This window comes from Tamandua tetradactyla, chromosome 3 (assembly GCF_023851605.1).
Source record: "Tamandua tetradactyla isolate mTamTet1 chromosome 3, mTamTet1.pri, whole genome shotgun sequence".
NCBI classification, from domain to species: domain Eukaryota; kingdom Metazoa; phylum Chordata; class Mammalia; order Pilosa; family Myrmecophagidae; genus Tamandua; species Tamandua tetradactyla.
Genome location: NC_135329.1, coordinates 135,875,051 through 135,888,462, shown reverse-complemented (window position 1 = coordinate 135,888,462; position 13,412 = coordinate 135,875,051). Strand labels below are relative to the sequence as shown.

Below are 13,412 nucleotides of genomic sequence, written 5' to 3'. Positions count from 1 at the left end.
GTGTGTGTGTGTATAGTTGTTAAATATTGGTATTATCAAGTTCTTAAATCAAGCTAACAGATCCTATGGATAGAAGTAAATATGTGCCACTGGGAATAAGAAGAGTAAACAAAATATAATAAAATTCAACTTGAATTTAGTTTATGAATTTGAAATGAAAGCAGTCCTTTTTAGCTATCATCTAAACTTTAACATTTTCCATCTACCTATGTATGTTTTGTGAAATTTAGCTTAATTTTTATGGCTTTGAGAATAAAACAGAAAATAAAAAAATTACATGTTGTAAATTCTTTGCTCTCCTAATCAAATGTGAATGATGTAGAATTGACTGTGGTTTTATCCTGAGTCTTAATTATCATTGAAGTTCGGAAATTTCTTGCCAAATTTTTCCTAAGGTCAGTGCACAAAATAAACTTGCTTAAGAATGGATAGTCCATGTAGAAATGATTTACAGTTTTAATTTATGGAAAAATAATTTAAGGTTTTAAAATTTGGAGGTATTAAGGAGTGTTGGTTTATAAGATATCTAATAGACAAATGCAGGCTTATTTATTCTAAATGGATCTGTTTTATTAGGAGAAATAAAACTTTAGTGAAGGATCAAGTTACTTACACACTTTGTGCATAGAGAACTTCAAAATTCCTGAGGTTGTGGGTTTATGTAATTTACAGACTCCGTTTTCAACTCAACTGATACTTTATACTTGAGCAATCATTATCATTATAGTCAATTTACCTTCTTTTACCCCTCCTACTGTAGCCACTTCTGTCACTACCTTCAGTAAGTCATCTTTGCAAGGTAAGACGTATATCAGTAGAAACGAATTATGACATAAAATTGTTATTTCTATTCGGTAAATTGAAAATAAGCACCTAATTTTACCTGTTTGCATGGCATTACTAATACATACATTCTGTAAAAGATTTTTAACCTAAAAAAAATCCTTGGTTTTTATTTCCTACAAAATAATTTCTAGGTTTCCCATTGATTTTGTAATTTAATTATAATTACATTTCAATAATTATTTAGATATTATATCCTCATAAGAATGTGAGAAAACATTATTCCTGACTGATTTTTCTAGCATTGTCATTAGGCTAAAATGTTAGTAGTTTAGTGATCCTTTCAAAGGATCTCAGATTATTTACAATGAAAAAATCATTCAAAAGAATCATGGTATATTCATCATATGAAATTTTTGTAGCTATTAAAGTATTTGTGAATATTTGTTCATAGCATTAAAATGTCTGTGCTAAAATGAGCTTTTAAAACATATAAATGTGTTTAATACTACTTGTTAAAACTTTTATATGAAATTTCTGAAAGGAAATACATAAAAAAATTTTAATAGTGGTTACCTTTGGGTGGTAGGGCCATGGGTGATTTTTTTTTCATCCTTTTCTTTGTATTACAGAATTTTATAATGGACGTATATTACTTTCATAAAGTTGGGAAAGCTTTATTAAAAAATGTTCAATAATAAAACCTGGAAGACTTTTTACCCTATTAAAAAAGGGTAGACTTTTATAATTGATTACTGTAATAATTACTGTCCTACTGAAAAACAGAGTAAACTGAACTTGAATGTATTTGGAATCTTCTTTCTTAAACTGTTTCCAATTTTCCTCAAGTACACCAACCCTCTCAATTCCAAGAATTAACCTGCATAAGTGGTAGTATGCTCATTTATTGTTGGTGGCTGGGATGACAACTAGGCTAATCAAAAGATTTGAAACTTCTTACAGTCTTCAAAAGTGTTTTATAGCTAAGAATCCTAAAATAGCATTTTAATTCTGGTGCTGCACTAGTTGTCAAGCCAATTTGGCAAGCCGATTGGCAAATTGTTGGATCTGTCTGGATCTCTTTCCACTTCTATAATAATTAAGGGGTTGGAAAAAGTAGTCTCTTTGGTTCTTTTCATTACCAACATTTGGCTACGCATACTTAGCTTCTGCTCCTAATTTAGCTACCATCTAGATATGTAACCGTGAGCAAATGCATAATCTTTTTGGCCTCAGTTTGAGGATATTGACAACATTGATGTTTACGAGCGCCCCCATAAAAGTATTAGTTTATTCAAAGTATTAAATACTGTGAACAGGATCTTCTGAGATTTGGAACAGTAAAACTAAGAAAACTTCTTTTAATGTCAGCATTATACAAGGTCAATCCAGAGCTATAAATGCCCCTGCCCCTTTATTTTGTATATTATCAGAATGCTTAGAATTTTGCATGCGTTTACTTTTAGTCTGTCTTCTGGAAATAGAAAACTACAGTATTTGAGTTGCTTTTCCAAGTTGGTCCAAGTCCCCTGTTTTCTCAGAGTTTAAGTCTTTATTGCAGTGATCCCAGAAATAGACCTTTAAGTGAACACTTAGGGGTTGACTAGTGTGAAGGAAGATAGGGTGCCTGGAAATTGCTTTGCCAAAAATAGCCATATGAAATACTTTGGTCATATTTATTGTAGTGTACCATCTGCTGTTCCGAGAAAATTTAATTGCATATCTCTGTTTATTTGGTGAGGGGTTCTATCTTAAGATGAAATAATGGCATACTAAAAAAAAATTAAGGTTATTATAAATTGTCTTTAAATGAATAATAGTATCAGTTCTACTATTTAATGCCTGTGTGTTTTTGTGTAAGTTAATTAATCTCTCTGGTCACTTAGCTCGTAAGTTGTATAATGCAGTGTTGTCATCTACTTCCATTTTTTGACACCTAGCAGGGTAAATGATAGCAGCCTCCAAATTAGAAAAAGGACTCAGAATGATAACTTGTTATGATACCTACCTCACAGGGTTGTTCTGAGAAATAAATTTAGCATGTGACTAAAATCTTTTACTATAAAGTGCTATTCACATGTTCATTATTATTAGTTGTTAGTATTGACAAAAGATCATTGTACAGACTTCATATTGTTTATTTAATGTTTGAAGCCCCAGATTTAGGAATGTTTAATTTGTGAATTATAGTGCTCCTTTAATATATCATTGAGCTCTACTGGAATAATATATTTATTGGTGTTAACTATCATTGTTTTCCTGGAGCATCCCTATTTTGTCATAATTTAATTTTTTAAACATCCCTTTTAAATAAAAACATTTAAGACTATACACTTATCCTTGAGTTCCAATTTACCTATAACCCACAAGTTTTGATATGCAATATTTCGTTTCCAATGTCATTAAAATTATATTGTTATTTATCCTCAAACCCGTATGATTCATAGTAGAAATGTATTTAAAGTCTATAGATCCCCACACATTCTCCCTCATTTTTTTTAATTTGCAATTTATTTGTTCAAGAACCCAGGATATCTCAGAGAGTTTCTCACATTCAGTATTTTACTGACTGCATCCTGAGATATCATTTAACCTGTTTCTCTATACGCTCTGTTTCCTGTAAATTGATTTTTAAATCCAGAGACTTGACCAGATTTGGATGAGGTAGTTTTGGCAAGAATACTTCATCGATGGTATTGTGTACTTCAATTAGGAGACACATAATGGCAATCATGTTTTAGAGCATAAAATATTTCATGATGGTTTAGTTCTGAGGCAAAATTATAATCTAAAATAAACTAAGGGACCAACACTGTGGAAGCGACTTCACATCCTAATTAATTCCAAGTATCTTTGTTCTTCTGAAGTATCGGTGATTATGTACAGAATGCAAACTGTTGAGTCATAAAGAACTGAATGTGTATTCTAACTTTGTCACTTCCTGGTTCTTGACGAAAGTATGTTGGTGACTTCCTGTGTTAGTTTCCTTGCTGTAAAGTAGGAACAATACTAAACTTGCTTGTTGCTTGGATATGAAGTAAGATACTGTATCTAAGGTGCCTAAAAGTGTGCCTGGCCCGTAGTAGACTACAAATAGTAGCTTTCGTCGTTCCATACATTTCTAGAGGGAAGGTAACAGAAGGAAACTCTGGAACGGAACATAGTACCTTATTCTATGTACAAAAGTAAGATGCTTTTCTTCTATTTTAGAGTCCTGCCAAATACCACAAAACCTAGACATTATGAAGGAGAAAGAAAATAAAGGGTTTTTCAGTTTTTTTCAACGTAGTAAGAAAAAGAGGGAGCAAGTGAGTATTTTGTTTTTTGTAGCATTTCATAAAATTCTTCGAATTTTTTTAAATTATATGCACATTTTATCTTGGAATTATATATAGGTTTTGCCTTTTTCACTCTTTATTAGACAGCAAGTGCCCCGGCAACCCCTCTAATAAGTAAGCCTCGCCCAACTTTTACGAGGTCCAATACGATTTCCAAGCAGTTTGTTTCCAACACCCTGCCGTCAGATGCACCCAAGAAGAGGCGGGCTCCATTGCCTCCGATGCCAGCATCTCAGAGTGCCCCACAGGGCCTTGCCCACACCCAGGAGAGGCCCGCTTCTTGTGTAGTGAAATCCATGAGCGTGGATGAAACAAATAAGGTTTGTTGTTTGTTTTGTTTTGTTTTGTTGGGTCAGGGTAAGAGGGCCATCTGTTTTTCCTTTTACCTAACTTGTCTTTTTCCTCATACTAATAAGTAATAAGATTAATCACTGGTTGCTCTAAGATTGATACTGGAAAGAAATGCCATACGAATGTATAGTTCTGTGATATAGTTAAGAATATATGTCAGGTTTAAGTTTTCCAATTCAAGCAAATAAATTATCTGTAAAACTTTAAGTCTTGGTTCACTTAGGTTCAGCTAAGGGCTCTTGTTTAATGCATATATGCTCACAGCAATTTTAGGAATTGAAATGCTTTTTTCAGAATAATACGTTAAAAAAAAACAAAACAGCGTACACCTTACATTCATTCATAAGTTCCTAACTAGATATATCTTCTTGATCTGACTCTGAGATTCTCAGAGGAATTTCTTGGGGATTCTTGGGGTTTGCCAGTACATAATTGGAGGTTCAATAATAAAATGAATGAGTGTTTTTATATAGAATATATTGCAATCACGTTTAAATTCTTTTTATTTGGAAATAATTTCAAATTTATAGGAAAGTTAGAAAAATATTGTAAAAACAATAAAGTACAACTCCAATATACCTCCTACACAATACCCAGATTTCCCAACTTTTAATATTTTGCCACATTTCCTAGCTTGTCTGTCTGTCCTCCTTCCCTCCCTCCCTCCCCCTCTTTTTATCTATCTGTCTATCTACTAAACATTTGAGAGTAGATTATATATCATGCTCTTTTTAAAAAAAAATATTCTTATTGAGGTATCTTCATGTACATACAGTCCCTCCAAAGTATATAATCAGTGGCTCACAATATCATCACCTAGTTTGTGTGTTCATCACCATGATCATTTTTAGAACATTTGTGTCACTCAAGAAAAAAGAAAAAAACTCATTTCCTATACCTTTCCCTCCCTCTCATTGACCACTAGTATTTCAGGCTGCCCAATTTTTTTTTTATCCCTTATCCCACCCCACATCCCATTATTTATTTATTTTTTCCTTATGTTTTAACTTATATGTCCATATCCTGGATCAAGGTCCATATCTTGAATAAAGGGAGCATCAGACACAAGGTTTTCACCATCACATGGTGACATTGTAAAATATATAGTTATATGATCATCTTCAAGAATCAAGGCTGCTGGAGTACAGTTCAACAGTTTCAGTATTTCCCTCTAGCCACTTCAACACACCGTAAACTAAAAGGAGGTATCTATATAATGCATACGAATATAACCTCCAGGGTAACCTCTTGACTCTTTGAAACCTATTAGCCACTGAAACTTTTAATTTGTCTCATTTCTCTTTTCCCCCTTTTGGTCAAGCAGGCTTTCTCAATCCCATGATCTTGGGCCCAGCTTATCCCAGGGAATCCTGTCCCACATTGCCAGGGTTACACCCCTGGGAGTCATGTCCCACGTAGCAGGGAGGGCAGAGTGTTCACCTGCCAAGTTGGCTTATAGAGAAAGACTACATCTGAGCAATAAAAGAGGTTCTCTGGAGGTGACTCTTAGGCATGATTATCAGTAGGCTAAGCTTCTTCTTTGCAGAAAAAAGTTTTATAGAGTGAGTTTTATAGAGTGAATTCATAGGCTCAGCCTATTGAATTGACTGTCCCCACTACTTGTGAGAATATCAGAAATTCCCTGGATGGGAAAGTTTAATCTTTCCTTCTTTCTCCCTAGACCTCCAAGGAGATGTTGCAAATACTTTTTATTTACTGCCCAAATTACTCTGGGATATATGGGGACATCACACTAACCTGGACAAATCAACAACATCTCATACCCTATTCAAAATTCTGAGTATTTATGGCATTTAGCTAGACTGACCATCTAATTTGACCAGGTTAAATTAGAAATGCACTACCCAAAATATAAGTTTTGCACCAAATAAACATCTCTTCCTTTGGTCTTACATAGAAGTTGAAGTTTTAAAATGTAGACCATATCATCCATTATGCTGTGTTCTGATTTACCTTAGTCCTATACAGATCAGTTTCATTCATATGTCTAGTTGAAGTCTGATCACTTTTTCAACACTTTTAACAGTTGCTGAATGGGGTAACGCTGACTTTCATAGCTTCAGAGCTCTGCATCTTGTGTGTTATACCCAGTATTTCAGGGAACAAACAGATTACATGCAAACAGCTCAGTATCTCAGAACTTAAAAATAACAGTTACAACTCCTAAATATATGTGACTGCTATAAGAGCTTACAATCTAGGAACCATTACAATAGGCCCAACCTGTTAACCCATGCTCTTGACTTCAATTCATTAAGTTTGTATATTATCATTAGTCCTCATGAGTTAGGCATGATAATATTTGCATTTTTGTTTCTGACATTTCATTCAACTGATCGTCCTTAAGGTTCATTCATCTAGTTGCATGCCTCACAACTTCATTCCTTTTCACAAGCACTCAGTAGTACATCGTATATATACACCATAGTTCTCCCTTCCATTCCTGCAGTCTTGTACCCTTAGGCTACCTCCATCCAAGCAAATCATGAACACTGCTGTGATAAACACCAGTAATATCATGCTTTTTTTTTTATCATGTTCTTTTAACACCTGTTTCCATGTATATTTCCTAAGAACAAGGATATTCACACATAGAGTATAGTTATCAAGTTCAAGAAATTTAAAATTGATATAATGCATACATTGTATATTCCAGTTCTTCAGTTGTCCCAAAAATGTCCTTTTGGGCTTTTCTCCTGCATTTTAAATCTAGTCCAGGATCATATATTGCATTTATGCAATTACTTTTATACATTCCTGTGTTCAAAGCTCTGTCTAGGTGTGCCTTTTCTTCAAACTTTCTTATTTTCTTTTTTTAATCTCATATGCTCTGAGTATGCCTTTTTGTGAAAATCTGTTTGTAAACTACCTTTCATGCCTATAAAATCTCTACATTCCTTGCTTTATTCATGTGGAATATAAATGAATTCAGGAATGTTATTGAACGTGAGACCATATATTTTGTTGCTTGTAAATGATTAAATAGCTTTGAGAGCAAATTTTATGTTGAGATGTTTGAGATACTGAAAATTATTCTTATATCTAGTTGAAGGGCTTTATTCCTCCTTTGGAAACTTGCTAAATTCAATGCTGTAGTAAATTAACTCATCCTGACCACCTAATATATATCAGTTTGCTTGTGTGCCTTTTTAAAACGTTTCAACTATAGATTTTAACTGTAGTTTGCAAACCATCATGCATGTCTTTAGAAAGTAAATAGTAACTCTAATAGAAATGGACAAAAAAAAAAAGTGGTTAAACTCAATAGTGACTTGTAAAATCAGCTGTTGAATTGCCTTCTTATTTCCACTAAGATTCTTTTTTTTTTTTTTTTTTTTTTAAAGGAAAGACAGAGAGAAGGAAGGAAGGATAGAAGGAAGGAAGAAAGGGAAACATTTTTAAACATTTTCTTGTTTTATTGTATTCTGTTTCTCCGTTTTTGTTACATGGGCTGGGGCTGGGAATCGAACCGAGGTCCTCCGGCATAGCAGGCAAGCACTTTGCCCGCTGAGCCACCGCGGCCCGCCACCACTAAGATTCTTTTTAATTTAATGTCTTTGGTATAAATCTCATCTTGCAAAGTTGGAGGATAATTATTTTTATGTATGATACAATTATTTACTGACAGTTTTTTTCCAAGTAACTGTCTGGGAGTTGGATGAAGCTTCACAGAAGAGTGATTTTTTTTTAACCAGTTTTAACCTATTTGTGGGACTGCATTTGTTAGACAAGAGAAGGGACCCTGTTCAAAGAGCTGGGGGTGTGAAGACCATGGTGGGTCCAGGCACTAGCAGGAAACAGGAAATGAGATAAGCCACAGCCAAGGCATTGCCCCAGAAGACTTCATTTTTGGGTCGGTAGCTCCTTTAAACTCTTTCACAGTAAATCATTTAAAAAGTAGCATTTTCAGGATTGTTTTAAATTTTTAATTGCCGCACAAATGGATTATAAGAATGTAAATTATATGCTCTTGAGTAGCTACCAAAATCCTTCTTTTTTCCTTATTTAGAAATCTGTCTGACCCCAGTTTCCAAATCTTAATTGCAGTTATCTTCATACAATCTTTTCCCAGTACATTTCCTTTGTCTGTCGATCCCCAAGAGATGTATGTTGTCATCCTAATAGTCTGCTTTTTAAACTTCTAGGCTGTGCTAGCAGTGACCTCACCAAAAGCTCTTTCTTTTGATTCTCTTCTGCTCTATGAGCAGTTGGTACTCCCTTATTAGGTAAACTTTTTTTTTTAGTATATTGCCTTTGGCAAGTAACACATAATTTTAAATTTATTTTTTCTTTTGATCTGGACATCTGGATGGATCTTTGATGTATTATTCAGTATGACCTAGAATTATTTGTTTTTCCCTGGAGAAGATGGAGTCATTTTTTACTTTTTCATTTCAAAAATGCTTAACCATTAAGTTGTGGTCCTGTTTGTGAATGTGCGTGTGTGCACTCATGCTCATGTGAACTCAGCCTAAGTAGGTGTGTCAGCACTCATTTCTTTCATTTTTTGGCAGTGTTTGATGTGATTGGTCACCTCTTGGACTTGAGTCTCTTCCTATAGCTCAGCCCCTCTTCCTATTATTTTTTTCCTGACTCCACTTCCCTTACCCAATTTCTAAATTTGGAGGTATCTGGATTCCTGGTTTTAGCCTATCATGTAACATATACCTTCAGAGAAAACATCTATTCTTTGATAGTTCATGTGTTGATGGTTCACAACTTTGTAATTCCAATCCCATTATTTTTCCAGGTGTAGTTTTAATTCACCATTACATATCAACTCATCAACACCTGGAACTCAGCATATTTAAAACCAAACTCATTATTTTCCCTGCCAGACTAAAAAGCTCAAGATCATTGTTGATGTTTTCTTTTTTTCTTTTCCCATCTAGTTAGAGACTAATCCTTTATTTAATTCCCCTTCACAATGTCTCCCTCTTCTCCTTCCATTCCCCCTGCTTTAGTCGTGACTAGAGAAAATCCAGGGTAAAGTAAGGAGAAAACCAAGACTTAATTTGTCTCCCCACATCTCATCTTTAGAATACACTGAATGCCAGCTGCCACATTTCTATTTCCTAATTATTACATCTTAGTTCAGAAACTTTGGATAGCTCTCTGTTATTTTCCTGGCATTCAAAGTTCCCTACAAAACTCATCACAATTTTACTTTAAATTTTAATGCCACATTATTTTCAGGATGCTTCTACTTTTATCAGAAGACTTGAATCACTGTCTAGCCTGCAAAATCCTGCTCCCTATCCTTTTTGAATGGGTGATCCCACCATCAGCTTCTTCATCCCTACTCACCCATTGAAATTATGCCTGTTCTTTTACCTGTTCATGCTGGGGGGAATATATAACTGAAAAAGGTAAATATGATGGGATCAGTCCCAAGTCCATAAAGAATTTTAGATACATTCTTAGCCTGTAATTTTTCTTGTTTAAAGTATGAAATAAACCACAAGGGTGTGCTGTTTAACAGAAGCGCAGCACTCTGTTTTTTCCAATTTTTTCCCCTTTGATAGAGCAGAAAAAAAATGCTTATTTGATATGGGTGAACAATAGAAATTAGAGCTAGATAAGAGTAATACATGATTTATTATCATGCATTTTTATTATTAAAAGTGATTTATAATAAGCATAGCTGTACTAATCTTGAGCTATTAATATTCTTTCTAAGTAGCCATTGATATAATAGTATGTTTGCAGATAAGTCAGTCTAACTCTTCTTAGAAAAAATTTTAGCCACATATAATTTTTTGGCTGTCCACATTAATAATTTGCCTCATTCCTTTAATATATTTCTTAATATTAGCAAATCAAAGTATTTAGGTGGTGACTTTTGAACTTAAACTGCAAATACTCACTTAAAAAGCTTTTGATTTTCTGAATTAATTTTCAAAACTGAATATGTGATTTCAAAAAGGATTCAAGAAAGAAACAAATTAGTAAAGCAATGTAACCTTTCTTTGGAATATTTATATGTCTAAAATTATTTTCTCCACCTAAAGAATATATTTTAAAGAATATGTATCTCATTGTTAATTTCTGTAGTGTCCTTTTCATGTCCCAAATTTCTTTGAACTCGCATGATTTCAAACCTCTTGTCATTTTTCTTTTAAAAGGTGAACATGCTGTCTTCTACAAAAATGTTCACTTGGAAAAGAAGAGTCACTAATTAGAAATTTTTTGGCAGTTTTTCTTGGTACTTTTCTAGCATTTTGTGAATAAGATCCTGCCTAAAGATTTATAATGTCATTTGTGTAACTAGATATATAATGACTGGCTCAAGCTGTTATTTGTATCAACCATATCACATCTATCAATGTATAAAATGTATATAGATATTTACACTAAGATTGTCATTTATAAAACTCAGAAATTCAATGACATTGATTCAAATTGAAAATGACTTAGAATTCTGGGGTTAAAACTAAGTTTAGAAATCCAGTTTCTAAACCTTAATTGCTGACCAAGTGTCTGTGAAGAGCACATTTAATAAAATCAATGGCCAAAGAATTCCTTGGTGTTATTGACAAATGAAACTTTTAAACCATTTTTACATTTGAAGAAGAGAAGGATTTGCTAGTCGTTGTGGATAATCTTTACAAATAGAATTCACAGAGCCTCTTGGGAATTCTTCATCTTTGCATGTGTTTGGTGGAACTTTGTTGCTTGTGATTATATATGCAACAACAAGCAGATTTTTCCGACTCAATGTGGTACATCATTTTCCTTGGGGTTTTGGGTTTTGGCTGGAAATATAGTACGGAATGATCTTGATTGGACATTTCATTTGGTCTCATTTGCATTCTGCTGCAGACAAGTGAGTCAAATATTGAGAAATTGCATTTCTTTGCCATCCAGTATTAAGCAAGTGAAATTTACTGCTTAGCGTGTTAGTTTTTAACAACTAATTTAATTTTCTTTCAAAAAGTTTTACATTATTCATTTTTTTATTCAATTCTATCTTTTTAATAGCTATCATGGTTTACAACCAGGTTTACAAGCATATTCATGAAATATACAGATATATATTTGGTTTTAGTTTTGTTTAATGAATTTTAATTCTACTTATTTCACTCAGAGTAATTAAGGTTGTACTGGTCTGTTGTAATGGAGTCTGTCTTTGTAATCTTTAAGAAATATACCTCATTTTAGTTTTTTTTCCAGGTTATCATGAAACATTTGCTTTTTCCCTCCACTCTTCTCTTATATTTATTATATAGAAATTGGGCCACAAATATAATTCTACAATTGCCTAGGAACAGTGGTTACCATGGCATTTGCAATTTGATATACGGGATACAGCTGTCTGTACTTCCAAAAATATGACTTGTTTCATTCAGCAGAAAGATACACACTCTAATATTTAATCCACCTCCCTTTTTAAAGCTTTCCCAGGCATAATGCATACTTTGCTATTGTACTTTTCATCAGATTTTCCAAGGGTCATAATTATAATAACAGAAATAATGGCTAATGCTTATATAGTACTTACTAATCTGCTAGGCAAGATTATAGGCACATTACTCATTTAATCCTCATAAAACCCCATTGGTTTCTGTCAGCTTTCCCTCTGACCTAAACGTAAAGAACTGTTGTTTATTAAAAACTTTTTAAACTTTAAAGAATACTACTGTTCAAAAAACGATGGAATGAAGGTGACCTTCTCTTCTTTATTTTCAGTGTACAAAATGTTGTAGTTCCCTGAAGTTGCATACTGAGTTGAAAATTAGCATTGAAATTAATCAGTGATGGGAGACTGCCTTTGCAAGTACTCATAGTATGAAGTTAACTTAGCCTATCTAGCACTGTGACATATGAGACCTCATGGGGAGACTTGCCCTTCTCTGGTAACCAGCTTGTGTTAACAAAGACCTTTGCCTGTAGCCCTGATGTAAGCCTGTGGGGCCACGTTTTAACTAATACCTCCAATACTGCCTTGACTCCCTTTCTGAGATGAATTAAATGGAACCAGATTGTTCTCTTGATTGCTACTTTACTCTTATGATTTTAAATTCCTTAGACCATAAATCTATATAACCTATAGATATTTGGTATTCTTAGACCCTTGCCCCTAGACGTCTGTTTTTATCACCGTGATGACCACAGAGAAGCATGGTTACCACTAACCTGTCTTTCTGACTGGATTCTGGACTCTGCTTTGTACTGGTTTGTTCATTCCTTTTTTGTTTTTAAATGCAGTTTTACTGAGTTATATTCACATACCGTACAAGCTATCCAGAGTATACCATCACTGCCTCACAGTATCATCCATCCTTTCCTTTTTAATCCAAGATAAACTACTGATTTAGGCCCTCATCTTTGAACAATCTAAAAATCTTAGTGGTAAAACGTTACCTCTGGTAAGATGTGGTTATGTGCTTTCTCCAAGTATTGCTGAGTTGGTGAATTGAAAGCTAAGATTGCTTCAAGAAGAGAAAGTAAAAGCCTTACAACAATAAAACACAGGTTTTAAGATGTTTGTTCTCTTTTTCTCTCTGATCTGCATGAAGAAGGGCTAGAAAGGAAGTATGTTGGCAGAACCAGGAAGCCCTGGTCTGGCTTGAGAGATAGTGTTGGTTTCTAGAAGTAGGTCTATTGGGTTCTCCTTTGACATCATCATCTTCATTATCATCGTCTTCTACCTTGAGTAAGCCATTGGATTTCTCCATCACTTGGTTTTCTCCTCTGTAGAGTAAAATTTTGTAACTACGTTTCCCCAAATCTACCCACCTCTAATATTATAAAGCTATTTTATTATTTTAACTTTTAAAATTGTCTCTTAACATGTGAAAGTGCTTTGCAGGAAACTTTGAATTGATCAGTGTTAACCAAATAGTGATGTCTAGACCTATGTATTATTCTTTTGAGGATTTCTAAACCTTAAAGTACATTAGCAAAATAAAATATTGA

General features: G+C 33.7%; 1 protein-coding gene across 8 annotated transcripts in view; it reads left to right on the top strand.

Moving 5' to 3' along the window:
- Nucleotides 1–13,412, top strand: part of COBLL1 (cordon-bleu WH2 repeat protein like 1) — a 153,021-nt gene that overhangs the window by 106,825 nt on the left and 32,784 nt on the right. For 6 of the 8 annotated variants that reach the window (XM_077154028.1, XM_077154023.1, XM_077154024.1 and 3 more), the window contains 3 exons: nt 761–799; nt 3,994–4,091; nt 4,205–4,441. In XM_077154028.1, the coding sequence (XP_077010143.1) occupies nt 761–799; nt 3,994–4,091; nt 4,205–4,441 (374 nt within the window). The remainder of the gene's footprint in view (nt 1–760; nt 800–3,993; nt 4,092–4,204; nt 4,442–13,412) is intronic. The other 2 variants (XM_077154029.1, XM_077154022.1) reach the window with 1 other exon arrangement.